The sequence below is a fragment of the Sorex araneus genome, chromosome 5 (genome assembly GCF_027595985.1).
Source record: "Sorex araneus isolate mSorAra2 chromosome 5, mSorAra2.pri, whole genome shotgun sequence".
Classification (NCBI taxonomy): Eukaryota; Metazoa; Chordata; class Mammalia; order Eulipotyphla; family Soricidae; genus Sorex; species Sorex araneus.
Genome location: NC_073306.1, coordinates 172,411,788 through 172,427,770, shown reverse-complemented (window position 1 = coordinate 172,427,770; position 15,983 = coordinate 172,411,788). Strand labels below are relative to the sequence as shown.

Sequence of the window (15,983 nt, the reverse complement as noted above, 5' to 3'; positions counted from 1 at the left end):
TAAGGGAATCAAATCTGGTCGGCCGTGTGTAAGACAAATGCCCTAAACCGATGGATACTGTTGTTCCATTTCCTCCAAATGGGTTTTTAATTCAATAACTGTTACTTTCATATCACACCAAATAATGGAATACAAGAATTGTGCTTTATTAAAATTCTGTTAGCAGTAAACCAGAGAGATAGTTCAGAAGGATGGGCACATTTATTATTATGTATTATTGTGGGAGGCTTATATTTGTTCCCCAGCACCATACGTGTTTCCCCCCCCCCCCATACATAACCACTGGCAGTGACCACTAAACATCTATTCTAAAGTTATTCTGGTCACTACCAGGTTATTGTCAGTAATGATTTTTTGTTTTTATTGAGTTTTTTTTGTTTCGGGGTCATATCTGGTTATGTTCCTGGTTTTCTGTACCCAAGAGTGGTCCCTGGCAGTGATCATGGATCATATGTTGTCATATGTTGTGGCAGGGATTCAACTCATGGTCATCCACATGCAAGGCAAGCAATTGCTTTACCTCCTATTATATTTTTCTTATTTTTCCACTCATAAGTTATCAGGGCTGGAGCAACAGCACAGCGGGTAGAGCGTTTGCCTTGCATGCAGCCGACCCGAGTTCGATTCCTAGCATCCTGAGGTCCCCTGAGGACTGCTAGGAGTAATTCCTGAGCACAGAGCCAGGAATAACACCCCTGTGCATTACCAGGTGTGACCCAAAACACCAAAAAGATAAATTATCTCTGTAGGCCAGCGATGTGGCTAAGTGACGGAGCACTTATTTTGCATTTGTGAGAGCTTAGGTTATATTTATGTGTGCAGGGGTTGATCCAAGGTTAGCCATGTGCAAACAAGTCCTTTAGTATTGTCTTTCTCCTTAGTTCTGGTGGTGTTATATTTCAGATGGTATAGCAGGTTGGACACCTCCCTTGCATATAGCCAATTTGGGTTTAATGCCCAGCATTCCATATGGTCTCCCAACCCATTCCAGGAGTGATCCCTGAGCACGGAGTCAGTAGCCCTGAGGACTGCTGAATGTTGCTCAAGACCCCACCCCCACCCCCACCCCACCCCTCACACACCCCAAAAAAAGTATGTATTTTTATCATAAATGTGTAGAAGCAATAGAGACTTAATGAAGTCTGTATGTGCATGAAAATTGATAGTTTTATAACTAATGACAAATAAAGTCATTTGTGGATATCAAATACTGATAATACATTTTATCTTTCACTTGACTGCCTGGCTGGGTTGTTTCTACTTTTTTTATGTGTGACCAGGGATCAAACTCAGGACCTTCTACATGGAAGGCATGTGTGAGGTGTTATTCTTTTTTCTTAGTCTGATACTGGTTTTTGGGAACAGCCCGAAGTATACTCTGAGCACTGCTCTCAGAAACATGCAATGGAAGCAGGGAAGGGGTCAATTGAAGGGGTCAAAAGAGTACAACAGGCAGAGTACTAGCCTTGGACACAGACAACCCAGGTTCAGTACCACATAACGTGGTACTGGTACCACATAATGGCTACTACATATCACAAGGAACGATCCCTGAGCACAGCCAGGAGCAAGCAGTGAGCATTGCCTGGTGTGACAAAAAAGGGGCGGGGGTGGGGGAGACTACAAAGGAAATGGAAAATTAGAAATGTCTGTGAGGTACCAAGTTTCTTAGTAAATTATGTTGGAGAAGTTTTAGAAAGAAATGGTGACATTTATTTCTCCGTATTCAAGTTCCAGGGTCCGAAACAGTAGTACAGCAGGTTGGGCATTTGCCTTTCATGTGGCTGATCTGGGTTCAACCCTCAGCACCATATATCATCCCCTGAGCACTGCTAGGTGTGACTCAAAAATAAGTAAATAGGGGCTGGAGCGATAGCACAGCGGGTAGGGCGTTTGCCTTGCACTCGGCCGACCCTGGTTCGAATCCCAGCATCCTATATGGTCCCCTGAGCACTGCCAGGAGTAATTCCTGAGTGTAGAACCAGGAGTAATCCCCTGTGCATCGCCGGGTGTGACCCCAAAAGCAAAAAAATAATAATAATAATAAGTAAATAAATTTATACCAAGTGTGGTGACATGTAAATAAAATTGTCTACTTGTAACACTTTTCTTAAAGCATTGTATTTTTTGGATTATACTTAATGTTTCAGAAATAGATACAGTAAAAAAAAAAAAAACAGTCAACAAATGAAAGAATTACTTGTGGATTGTGCAGTTTTTCTGATTAACGTCTTTTTTTCTTTTTGACAGGACCCTAATACCCATTTTACATCAGAAAGCAAAGAGAGGTACTCCACATCAAGCAAAACAGGCTGTTCATTGTATACATGCCATATTCACTAATAAGGAAGTTCAGCTTGCACAGATTTTTGAGGTATATATCTTATAAAATATGTAGAAATTTTTTATCTGATTAGGATAAAAGCTAGGTTTTATGTCAGCTGTTAATTTTAGTAGTTCAGTAATCCATTAATCATCACAAATATTAATAGACTACTTAGAGTCACCTGATTTTAAGCACTATACACTCCTGGAAATTATTCATGTTTGCCTTTATTTACCAAGCTATTCCTTTTGCTATAGATTCTATGTGTTGGAAATGGTTCAAAGGCTGTAGTGTTGCTTTGCATGTAATAGCACTACTGATTCTCTGAGCACCAACCAATATTACTCCAACACTAGTAGATGTTGTCACCCTTTCACATTTTTGATACATGTGGACAGAACCTAGTAACCCTTGTTTTTTAAATAGGAGACAGCCCAACAGTGCTAGAAGCAGGGAAGCTAGCAGTGATACTTTGCCCAGCCATTTGGACCAGATGGTTCAGGGATCATTAGGGCCACACCCTTTAGTGCACAGGAAAACATGCTATTCCAGGGGCTCAAACTCAAGATCCTCACATACAGTAAGCATGAGATATCTCGTCAGCTTGTTAATTCCTGTGTTCATTCCTATTTATTTTTCTTGTCTAGGGACTTTCAAAATGCCCCATCAAATAAGAGATACAATGAAATATCATTGATCTAGTTTTGGATTTAAGATAGATAGCATTTTTAGAGAGCTGGAGCAATAGCACAGCGGGTAGGGTGTCTGCCTTGCACGAGGCCCACCCAGGTTCGATTCTCAGCATCCCATATGGTCCCCTGAGCACCGCCAAGAGTAATTCCTGAGTGCAAAGCCAGGAGTAACCCCTGTGCATCGCCGGGTGTGACCCAAAAGGCAAAACAAAAATAATAACAATAAAATAGCAGTTTAATCTATTAGTCTTTTTATTTCTACCTTTTGTATAAGCATAATGGGTTCTTTTTGAGTTTTTGTGTTTTTTTTTGCTTTTTCTTTTTCATTAAATTTTAGTATGGAAAATAATTATTGTCTAATAGTGAGTTACTTTTGATTACAGTATTGAAACTAAAAATTTTTTGCATTATAAATTCAGGACATTTACTTTCTCCATAGAATGTGTAGATACCTATAAAATAAAATGCTTGTTTTTATTGTTTTTATTTTTATAGCCACTTAGTAGGAGTCTGAATGCTGATGTACCAGAACAACTTATAACTCCATTGGTTTCATTGGGTCATATTTCTATGTTAGCACCAGATCAGTTTGCTTCCCCAATGAAATCTGTAGTAGCAAATTTCATTGTGAAAGACCTTCTAATGAATGACAGGGTAAGTGTCTCATTTAATTAAATTTAGAATCACAAAGTTAATAATTTATATAAGAAGCATTTCTGATTCATTTTTGTGATTTTATATTATTCTGTTTTGCTTCCTTATTTCTTTTTCTCATGTTTTCAGACTACACCCTGACTTCTCTAGAAATTAATATTTAAGAAATAAGAGAATGGAGAGAAGCAGTAGATGATGACTGACCTAAAAACTCTAAAACACATAATATTATCTTAACCCTTGAAGGACAGTTTACTGGAGTACTAGAATTTTATTGAATGTTCATAAAACTATGGAATGGTATTTCTTGTTTTAAAATATAATGACATTTCACTCTCAAATTAGTGTACTGACTTACTGACTGAAACCAAGTAATGACCAGCTTGAAAGGGCTTCCCAAGTGATTTCTGAAATAGACCTCTGGTTAAGTATTCCATTTAGGAGCTATAGAGATAGAACAATTAAAGTGCTTGGCTTCCACATAGCTGATCTGGATTTGATTTTCCTGTACCCCAGATGATCCCCTTAGCACACTCGGACTGATCCCTGAATGCAGAGTCATATGTACTTCCTGAGCACAGTCAGGTGTGGCTCAGAAAACAAAAACAAAAAAAAATTTTTTTTTTTAAACTAAGTTTTAAGCTAAGTTTTTTTTTTTTAAGCCAAGGATGTAACTCATTGGTAGAGCATTTATGAAAACTTGATTCCATCTCCAGCGCTGCATAAAGGAGGAAAGGAAAGGAGGTGCCAAAGCAATAGCACATCGGGTAGAACATTTGTCTTGCACACGGCCATCCCCAGTTTCTATCCCCACCCAGCATCCCATATAGTCCCCAAACCACTGCCAAGAGTAATTCTTGAGTGGCAAATCTAGGAGTAACCCCTAAGCATCGCCGGATGTGACCCAAAAGCAAAAAAAAAAAAAAAAAAGGAATGGATCACTGACTTTCACTGCAGCAAGCACTAAGTCATCCAACTTATTTCTAATTCTTCTACATGGTCTCATGCTTTTTGAGCCTGTAATATCTGAACCTTAAATGACTCTTGCTTGTTTATGGCATCTGAGATATGATACAATTGGGAGGATGCTTTCCTTGCACATCGCTAACCCAGGTCAATCCTGCACACCGTACCCCCAAGTTCTGCCAGGTGTGGACCAGAAACCAAAGACATTGATGAGTCAGAGAGATAGCTGAATGGGTTGGAGTATATGCCTGGCATACACAAGGCCCCAGGTATTTTGCTGGCACAGCATGGCTTCTTAAGTGTAGCTATGTAGCTCTGGTGGACTCCTTTCACCTTCTTTTTCTGTACTCATTTGTGATGTTCTTTGTGCCGTTTATAGATATGGGTAGGGGGAAAAAACGTAAAATTTACTGCATCTCTAAGATTACTTTTTTGTTGTTGTTTTTCTTTGCTTTTTGGGTCACACCCGGCATTGCTAGGGTTTACTCCTGATGCTGCACTCAAAAATTACTTCTGATTGTGCTTGGGGGATCATATAGGATGCTGAGGATTAAAACTGGGTCAGCTGCATGCAAGGCAATCACCCTATTCGCTGTGCTATGGCTCCAGCTCTTCTTAGATGGCTCTTAGGTTATGGCTTGATTATTGAGAAAAATGAGTCATGTAAAGTGCAATTCATTTAACTGTATATTCATAATGTTTTATTGCCATAACTATCATATATTTCAATGACTTTATCTTCTCAAATATAAACCATAACCATCTCATAATGGACCCCTGAGTTTTTCCCACCTTTAGCATTATAAATAATGCTGATAGGAAGATTTCAGATCCTTTTTTCAAATTTCATTTGTATGTGCCTAAAAGTGGAATAGCTGGGTCATGTCATTTTGTTGAAATTTTTCAGGACTTCCAAACTTTTTCATATATCTATACTATTTGCATTTTTACCGTTGGTGTACAAGGCTTGAGATTTCTTCATATTATTGCCAACCCTTAAGTGGTGGAGTATTGTTGGGGGAACCACGCAGTTTTAGGGATGGAAACCAGGACTCTTACATGCAAAGCATACATACGTAAGCTGGTACCCCAGCACTTACTCTCTTTAGTTGTTTTGTTAGTTGTTTTGTTTTGTTTTGTTTTTGACTCTAGCCACCCTTACATGGCTTCTAGGGTTTAATGTTTCATTTTTATCTAATGCTCGGATTCTGTTTTCTTGTGCTCATTTTACATCTTCTTTAGATAATTTAACTCCTAGACCCAGAACTATGTAGTACAGCAAGTAGGTTGCTTGCTTTGCACCTGGCCAACCCAGGTTCAGTTCTCAGGCACCCCATATGGTTCTCCCCTTCCCCAGCCCCCCCCCCAAAATAAGAAAACTCTTTTGCCTGCTTGGATGTTTCTGGTTTTAGAACACACAGAAAAATGCCAGGGGACATATTTGACTCACTGTTTAAGTGCCACCCCGAGTGATGCTCAGGAGACGATGTGCCCAGACCTACATTCAAGACATGCACTCAGCCTATTGAGCTTTTTCTAAAATCTCCAATCCTTAAACCTTTCCATATGATATTAAGTAATGATCCATCTTCATTCTTCCTTGTTTATAAATATATATATATGTATGTGGTTTTTCCATCATGATTCTGGCGGAACTGTTTTTCCAGTAATTGGTTTTACCACCTTCAAAATGAATTATTTGTTTGTGTTTTCTGGATTTTCAGTTAGTCCATATGTCTATAACTTAAACAGTAACAGCCACCCAGTTTTTATAATAGAGTAGATATGCAATAGAAGTTTAAGAAAAGTAGAATAGAATTTTTAAGACTTAGATGTTTGATTTCTCTATTTCATTTCTCATTTTGTTCTTTTCTGAACTCTGGTGACTTTCCTATATATTTACTAGAGCACTTCATTGCTTATTATGTAAAACATTATGTGTAAAACTTTTAAATTGTTTTTAAAAGTTTAATTTGTTTCATTTTAGTCAACAGGTGAGAAGAATGGAAAATTATGGTCTCCAGATGAAGAAGTTTCTCCTGAAGTACTAGCAAAGGTAATTTGAATAGGTTCTAATAAGTTATTTTTAATAAACATTTAGAAATACCTTTGAATAAACAGTAATTTCACCCTATACTAAGTCAAACATTATCTTCAAAGAAATGTAGTTTCTTGTTACAAATATAGGTTTACATCAATGTAGGCTTTACTGGATATTAACTTAGAAAAAATAGTTGATAACACTTTGGTAATGTCTGGGAAATATAAACTACCTTATTAAAGCTTATTTAATGTCTTGAAGTTTAAATAAGAGATCATACTATCTTCCTTGACATTTTGCTCTTTGTAGCTTCATAGTCATATATAACAATTTCATTTTCCGGTTTATATTAACAAACATAGTAATACCTTGGGCAGGAGCGATAGCACAGTGTTGGGCATTCGCCTTTCACGCGGCCGACCTGTGTTCGATTCCTCTGCCCCCTCAGAGAGCCCGGCAAGCTACCGAGAGTATGGAGCCTGCACGGGAGAGCCTGGCAAGCTACCCATGCGTATTGGATATGCCAGAAACAGTAACAATAAGTCTCTCAGTGAGAGACATTACTGGTGCCCACTCGAACAAATCGATGAGCAACAGGATGACAGTGACCACTTCACAGTAATACCTTTAGTGATTATTTTACTATGTGGCAAAAAACTTTTTAGGGTAAGCTATAAGTATAACAGGTAATTATGGAGTCTCCTATCATTTTGAGTTTTTGTTTAAATAATAAGTTGTCATTTGAATTTTTTTTTTTTCAGTATACTTTTTCAGAGGCCATAGAGATAGTCCAGGGGTTAGCCAGGAGTGATTACTGAGTGCAGAGCCAGGAGTAAACCCCTGTGCATCGCTGGGTGTGACCCAAAGAGTGCCAAAAAAAGAAAACAAAAACCTTTGTAAGCTAACGGATCAGAGAAATAGCTCAGTGGACTTTCAATCCCAGTACCAAATGACCCACCCACCAACGCTGCTCTATATGTGTCTCCCTCCCCCCCAGAAAAATATTTTAAAATTGTAAAAATTGTCTCATCTGAACCTGAATCATAGTTTTTTGCTGATAAAATATTTTGTATCACTCTGATTGAGACTGATGAGTGTGGTGGCTGCTGAAGGCCATGGATAGTATATGACAGTTGTAGTATTTCACCCATAGTAGAGCCTCTTTCAAATTTAAAGGTAGTTCTGTTGAGCCCTGCTAATTTTACCTCTGAGGTAAAAGAATGTATCCCCTTATATGTTTTCAAATAATTTTTGTGTGCAAAAGTTTCAAATGTGAAATGCCTGAGTTCAGGAACTGGAACTTAGGTAAGATATATGTCAGGATTAAGTATTCGTTCAGAAATAGTATTTTGAGGGCCAAAGTTATAGTACAGAGGCTAGGGCATTTGCCTTGCATGCATCCAACCTGGGTTTGATCCCCAGCATTCCATATGGTCCCCTGAACATCACCGGGTGTGGCCCAAAAGAAGAAGGAAGAAAGAAAGAATAATACTGTGGGGGGAGCCAGATATACAGTGTAGCAGGTAATGTGCCTTACATGTAGCCAATCCCAGTCAGTCCCCAGCAGCAAGCAAGAATACTTTCCTGGGACTGGAGTACAGCAAGTAAGGCACTTAACTTGCATATGGCTGATCCAGGTTTGATCCCTGGCAGCACAGTCATCCCTGACTGGAGGGCCAAAGGAAGACTTGAGTACTGCCAGGTGTGGCCCCAAAAAAGAACTTTCTTCGTATAGTTAGTTGCATGGCTTCTACACACCATTCTACCACCAGTGCCTCCTCAAAGAATTTTAAATTATCATTAATACAAATGGGACAGTAAATATTAATTAATGGTTATTATCCTAAAGATCAGTAAAACATGTCTGTTGTCAGTTAACTATCCTTACCTAATTAATATAAATTAATCTTCCCTTTAATTAGAATTTTAAGTTGCTTTCTTCTTTTAGCATGTTAATATTTTATAGGTACAAGCAATTAAACTTCTGGTAAGGTGGCTGTTGGGTATGAAAAACAACCAGTCTAAATCTGCCAATTCAACCCTTCGATTATTATCAGCAATGTTGGTGAGTGAAGGTGACCTGACAGAGCAAAAGAGGATCAGGTGAGTTTTCTTCCTTTCATTGGTTTTAACTCTGGTGGGTGGTGAACATGCTTTGCTTTTATTTGATCTCCACATGGTCCCTCAAGCACCAAGCCAGGAGTAGCTTCTGAGCACCACCAATAGGCAACAACAGCAGCAATCAAAAAATATAGCAAACAGGGGGCTGGAGCCATAGCACAGCGGGTAGGGCGTTTGCCTTGCACGCAGCTGACCCAGGTTCGATTCCCAGCATCCCATATGGTTCCCTGAGCACCGCCAGGAGTAATTCCTGAGTGCGGAGCCAGGACTGACCCCTGTGCATCGCCAGGTGTGACCCAAAAAGCAAAAAAAAAAAAAAAAAAAATAGCGAACAGATTAAGAAAATAGAGACAAAAGACCATTTTTTACTCAAAATTTTATAGAGCTTACCTAAGAATTACTTGGCTAACTAAAAATACTCAGTGTTATTTCACTATGTTTATATTAGTACTTAGGTATAACTTACTTTGGATTTAGATAATGGTGGTATATTTTTAGTAGTAAGCATCAGAGTAATGTTACAATATTTAGGTGTAACATTTCAGTATTTAAGTCAATTAAACTAGTTTTTTTTTCCCCTTTTTTTCTGTTTTTTTTTTTCTTGTTTTTAATTATTTCTCTTGGTGAAACACTGAAGCATCGCATTGACAACAGTTGACTTAGTTCTTTAAGAAACTCGCAATATTGTATATAAGTAACAAAAATTTCAGAGGTTGGAGTGATAGCACAGTGGGTAGGGTGTTTGCCTTGCATGATGCCGGCCTGGGTTAGATTCCCAGCCTCCCATATGGTCCCCTGAGCACCGCCAGCAGTAATTCCTGAGTGCATGAGCCAGGAGTAACTCTGCATCGCCGAGTGTGACCCAAAAAGAAAAGGCAGCATCTTTCTCTTCCTTTTAACATGAAAGTAAAACCCAGTGTTTTACAATCCTTTGTTCTTGTGTTTTTTGGGGTGGATTTTTTTGTTGTTGTTTGGTGTTTTGGGGTATACCTGACAATGTTCAGGGATCACTTCTTACTCTGCACTCAGGAGTCCCTCCTGGCTGTGCTTGGGGAACCATGTGGCAGCTGAGGATCCAGCCCAGGCCGGCCGCATGCGAGGCAAACACTGTTCTCTTTCCTACCCAGCTCTTTGTACTTTTTTTTTTTTGCTTTTTGCTTTTTTGGTCACACCTGGCGATGTACAGGGGTCACTCCTGGCTCTACAATCAGGAATTACCCCTGGTGGTGCTCAGGGGACCATATGGGATGCTGGGAATTGAACCCGGGTTGGCCACGTGCAAGGCAAACGCCCTACCCGCTGTGCTATCTATCTGTCCAGCTCCCCAGCTCTTCGTACTTTAGAAGTTTGGTTTACTAAGATAAGTTCTGCTTATGATGCATTACTACTCTAAAACTCATTCTATAGGACAGATTTAATTATCTGTGTTTTGTTCATTGAGAACAGATGCAGTTCTGCTTTTTGTGGGAGTGCTAGGGCCCAGTGGCATTTTTCAGGGGGCCATCTTTCCTTTGAATTCTCTTTGGATTTTGATAATAAATGCGTTCTTTTTTTCTGGTACAAGTCAGCTCCTAATTTCTGGTCTGTCTTCATCAAACATGGACATTGTTAAACTAGATTTCTATTTCATATGTATGTGTGTGTGTGTGTGTGTGTATATGTACATATATATATGTATATGTACATATATATATATATACACACACTATATAAAGGATTTTTGGTTTCTGGATCTAGTTCAGTTGTAGAGTACATGCTCTGCATATTTTAGGCCATGAATTTGTTCCCTGGTGCCACAGTTATTTTGGGGAGCTTAGTTCTTATTTGTGTTTTTTGTTTTGTTTTGTTTTAAGTTTTTTTTTTTATGATAAATATGTATTTCTCTTAAAATTGGGAGAATTACCTGACTGATAGAAGGTTGAGCATAACTGAATGTGAAGGATGAACTTAATAAAGGATAATCCCAATCTTTTGAGCCTTTTCCCCTTTAGTGACTTCGTGGACCTTCCCATATTTGCACACATAAGTCATGCGAAGAGCCCTGTCCTAAGAAGAATCCGGTTTTGGTTTTGTTTTGTTTGTTTGTTTGTTTTTTTCAGTGAATGATAATGGTCATAGGAAATGTTTATTTCTCTTTTTGTTCATAGTAAGTCTGATATGTCTCGCTTGCGATTAGCTGCTGGTAGTGCCATAATGAAGCTTGCTCAGGAACCTTGTTACCATGAGATCATAACCCCAGAACAGTTTCAGCTCTGTGCACTCGTTATCAACGTAAGTAACAGTTCGTTCTTGATTTTTTTTTTCACTTTCAAAGTTGAGTATATTTATATCTTAATGGGTGTAGATCCAGTAATCTGTGGGTTTCTGCACAAACCTTCTATCTAAAATCTCCAAGTCATTGTTACTCATTCCCCAACATAGCTATAATAGTTTTAAATCAAAACATAATCAAAATCCTTAAACCACTCTTCATTAAATATTTGCCCTTTTCAGGGCCGGAGAGATAGTACAGCGAGTAGGGCACACTTGCCTTGCACATGGCTGACCGGGTTCCATCACCAGCCTCCCATATGGTCCCGCTAGCACCGCCAGGAGTTAGCATTGAGCACCATCGGGTGTGACCCAAAAGCCAAAAAAAAACCCTTTTCTAAAATTTCAACTAAGCTTGGTTTGAGTATTCTTTGTTTTATGCTACTATTAGGACGAGTGCTACCAAGTAAGACAGATATTCGCTCAGAAGCTTCATAAGGCACTTGTGAAGTTACTTCTTCCATTGGAATATATGGCGATCTTTGCCTTATGTGCCAAAGATCCTGTGAAAGAGAGAAGAGCACATGCAAGACAGTGCTTGCTGAAAAATATCAGTATACGCAGAGAGTACATTAAACAAAATCCCATGGCTACTGGTAAGTAAGCTTGAAAGTTCTCAGTGTGGGGCTAGGGATATAGTTCAGCTGCAGAGCACTTGTGTTGTTTATATAGTGGCCTGGGTTCTAGCAGCACTATGTCTTAAGACTTAGCTGAGAATCCTCATGAGGGGCTTGGGCCTCCTGAGCACTGCTTGGAGATGCTCACCTTCCCCCATTCTTCCAACCTGAAATTCTGGTTTCTGAGACCACGACGTATAAAACAGAATGATTGCTCTTTTTTGGTTTTGTTTTTTAAGAGCCTCACATATCTAGGCATGCACTCTGCTATACAGAAACCACATTTTCCCCCTGACGATCAGAAATACGATTTTATTTGAACACACGGTTCAAGTGTCATAAGCAGAGAATTATTTTCCACTTTGTTAGAACCAATTCTTTGATCTTTTGGGGTGAGTGTTTGGTGTTGGGCCACACCCAGATCCAGGGTTAATGACAGCTCTGCTCAGGAACAACCCCTGGCAGTGCTCAGGGAACCATATGCAGTACCAGAGTTAGCATATAAGACAAGTGTGTTACCTCCTTTTCTACCTTTCAGGCCCCACCGTGTAGTCTTACCTTACCCTTTTATGGGACCAGTAGTGTGGTATGGCCAAGTGGTAGAGCACAGGCCTAGTTTGTACAAAACATAAATACAATCCCGAGTACTTTTTGGTCCCCAGTGCCGCAGCACCACTGTGGCCCTATTAAAATATTATTCTCCTACCCACATGTCCAACCGTTCCATATGTTCCCCCAAGCATCACCAGGAGTAATTCTTGAGTCTAGAGCCAGGAGTAATCCCTGAGTATCGCCAGGTGTTATCCCCCAAAAAATATATATAATTTTATAAATGTACATATAAATTATACATATATAAATTATATATACGTACATACTATATATACACATATGGACTGGAACGATAGCACAGCGGGTAGGGCGTTTGCCTTGTACATGGCTGACCCTGGTTCGATTCCTCCATCCCTCTCGGAGAGCCTGGCAAGCTACCTGTGGCGTATTCGATAATGCCAAAAGCGGTAACAAGTCTCACAATGGAGACTTTACTGGTGCCTGCTCAAACAAATTGATGAGCAGTGGGATGACAGTGATATATATGTATATATGTGTGTGTATATATATATATCATACACACGCACACACATATATGCATGTGTGTGAGTGTGTGTGTATAGCACTTGTTTTCAAGTGGGTGACCCAGTTTAGATGTCTGGCATCCCGTATTATCCTCAGCCTGCCAGGCGTGGTTCCTGAGTGCTGGGCTTGACCCAGAAGCAAAAAACAAAAAAGGGATAACTTTTGTCTCAAAGAGCCTTAAGAAATTGAGTCCAGGGGCTGGAGCGATAGCACAGCAGGTAGGGCGTTTGCCTTGCACGCAGCCGACCGGGGTTCGATTCCCAGCATCCCATATGGTCCTCTGAGCAGCGCCAGGAGTAATTCCTCAGTGCAGAGCCAGGTAACCCCTGTGCAAGCCGGGTGTGATCCAAAAAAGCAAAAAAAAAGAAGAAGAAAAAAGCGATTGAGTCCAGGTGCTAGAGAGTTAGCATTTACCTTGCATCCTACAAATCTTGATTTGAATAGCCAGCACTCTATATGGTCTGCTGAGTATCACCAAGAGTCTTAAACACACAAGTAGGAATGAACCTAAGAACCCCCCTTTTTATGGCCCAAGCCACACACTCCCCAAAAAAAACTAGCCCTGTAAGACACTGGATTCAGTCCTTGGCATTGCAAATTAAATAAAACCTGAAACTGCAAAGCAATAAAAAAGAAATACTTCTATTACCTTTCACGCAGCTGACCCAAGTTCAATCCCGGTTATCCCATATTGTCCCCAAGCATGGCCAGGAATAATTCCTGAGCACAGAAGTAACCCCTGAGCATCACTGGGTGTGACCCAAAAAGAAAAAAATTTTTTTAATTTCATTTATGCATTATGCTATCTCTAAAAATTAATGTAGGATTCAAATACGAGTTTTATAAACAGCTATTATGACTGTTAATTACAATGTTTTTACTTTAGAGAAATTACTTTCACTATTGCCTGAATATGTAGTTCCATATATGATTCACCTACTAGCCCATGATCCAGATTTTACAAGATCACAGGATGTTGATCAACTTCGTGATATTAAAGAGTAAGTCATGTTAATATTTAAGAATCGTAAAATTCTTTTTAAAAGAATGCTGTCTTTTTAATATTCTCTTTAACATAAAAATAATATTCTGTTTTCTTGTTTATTGTAAGTTCAGATGAAAAGTAACAGTATTTCTCATTTCAGCACTAGTTATTTTTTGATTGTTGTGTTTCCTATTCCTTTGCTACCATTTCTGAGTCTTTGCAGTAGATTGGGGTTTTTTTGTTGTTCTGTTTTGTTTTGTTGCTTTGTGGGGGGGGTGTCACACCGGCAATGCACAGGGGTTACTTCTGGTGGTGGTTGAGGGACCATATGGGATGCTGGGGATCGAACCCAGGTCTACCGCGTGCAAGCCAAACGCCCTACCCTCTGTGTTATAACTCTAGTTCCTATTTTAAATTTTTATGTTGCTATTTTTGTTTATATTAAGATTAACTTCAATAAAATCCATGGAGTGAAAATTTTCTTCCATACAGCCAAAGTTTAGGGCGAGGGCATATGCTGTGCATGTGGGATGGTCAGAAGGTTGCCAGAACAATGATTCCTCCAAGCACTACCAGGTGCATAGCCCAGAAACAAATGTTACCCTTTTTTATATAATTATGGCTGAGCATTAAATGCCAGACCACGTCAGTGATTATTGAATGTCTGTAGAAACGGTTATGGAATTGTCAAACATTTTCATATTAGCTGTATCTTCATTTCAATATTGAAGCTTTTTTTTTTCTTTCTTTCTTTTTGGGGGACATACTCGGCGATGCACAGGGGTTACTCCTGGTTCCTGCACTCAGGAATTACTCCTGGCGGTGCTCGGGGACTATATGGGATGCTGGGAATCGAACCCAGGCCGGCCGCATGCAAGGCAGACACCTACTCACTGTGCTATCGCTTAAGCCCCTCAGTATTGGAGCTTTTCAATTTATATTCATTTGAGTTGCATGTTATTAACAGAACAGTCTTGGTTTGGTTTGGTTTTTTTCCCTGTATTTCACTTTTAATACTATAAGACAGCACAGTTTTCCAGGAAGATTTTATTCCATTGAGTTGAAGTATCTTCAAAAAAAAAAAACTATACTTTTTCCCATTGCCACTTAGTTTTTTTTATTGGTAAATATATGTACTACTTAGGTGCCTATGGTTCATGCTTGAAGTTTTAATGACGAAGAATGAAAACAATAGCCATGCCTTTATGAAGAAGATGGCAGAGAACATCAAGTTAACAAAAGATGCCCAATCTCCAGATGAATCCAAGACAAATGAAGTAAGATATTTAGTCCAGTCGGTATTCATATACTGGATGGGGGGGGGGGTTTAGCTTCTGTCCCATTCTTTTTTCTCATTTAATTATATTTAGGAATATTGGAGTTTCTTTTCCTAATCCGTGTTTTCTCTTAAACTTGTATCTGATTCTTCTCTCTCCTCATAACTCTAAATTTCTTTCAGCAAAAGCTATTTTGCTTCACTTGGAAGTAAAAGGAATATTGATAAATATACACTTAGAAGTAGTGTATATATATTCTTATTACATTGCATGTCCATGGAAATCTGTTTAAGCCATGTTTAATACTTGGAAAAGGCAATTAAAGTTCTATAAAGCAGAAAGTTAAAATGGTAAAAAAAAAATTGCAATTTTGCTGTCTTACGATCTCTTAAAGTTACAAATAAATATTGGCTTTTTTTTGTGTTTTATGTTTTATTTCGAATTTTGGGGCCACAGCTATAGGTGCTCAGTGCTTCCTTCTGGCTCTTTGCTCTGGGATCATAACTGACATACTCAGGATCTCACGGGGTACGGGGATCAAACTGAGGTCAGCAACATGCAAGGCAAGGTCCCTACCTGCTATATTATCTTTTCAGACCCTGTTAATTTTTAATGCATATTTGGCATTTATGTAATTTAAGGGAAATTTTTTTGTTTTCCTGGAGACTACATTAAAGACAGATGTGCAATGTTCATGGAACAAATACTGACCTTTCTCTTCTCCCCCCGCTCCCACTTTTTGGTTCATACTCAGCAATGCACAGGGGCTACTCTAGGCTTTGCACTCAGGAATTACTCTTGGGGAATGCTCAGGGCACCATGGGGGATGCTGGGAATCAAACCCGTGCTGGCAAACA

At 39.2% G+C, this 15,983-nt stretch overlaps 1 protein-coding gene across 1 annotated transcript in view; it reads left to right on the top strand.

Annotated features, from left to right (window-relative positions):
* Positions 1-15,983, top strand: part of PDS5A (PDS5 cohesin associated factor A) — a 94,253-nt gene that overhangs the window by 64,746 nt on the left and 13,524 nt on the right. Inside the window, exons 20-27 of the mRNA XM_055138666.1 lie at positions 2,251-2,374; positions 3,514-3,672; positions 6,626-6,694; positions 8,646-8,782; positions 10,948-11,071; positions 11,502-11,706; positions 13,751-13,865; positions 14,994-15,126. Coding sequence (XP_054994641.1) covers positions 2,251-2,374; positions 3,514-3,672; positions 6,626-6,694; positions 8,646-8,782; positions 10,948-11,071; positions 11,502-11,706; positions 13,751-13,865; positions 14,994-15,126 — 1,066 coding nt within the window. The remainder of the gene's footprint in view (positions 1-2,250; positions 2,375-3,513; positions 3,673-6,625; positions 6,695-8,645; positions 8,783-10,947; positions 11,072-11,501; positions 11,707-13,750; positions 13,866-14,993; positions 15,127-15,983) is intronic.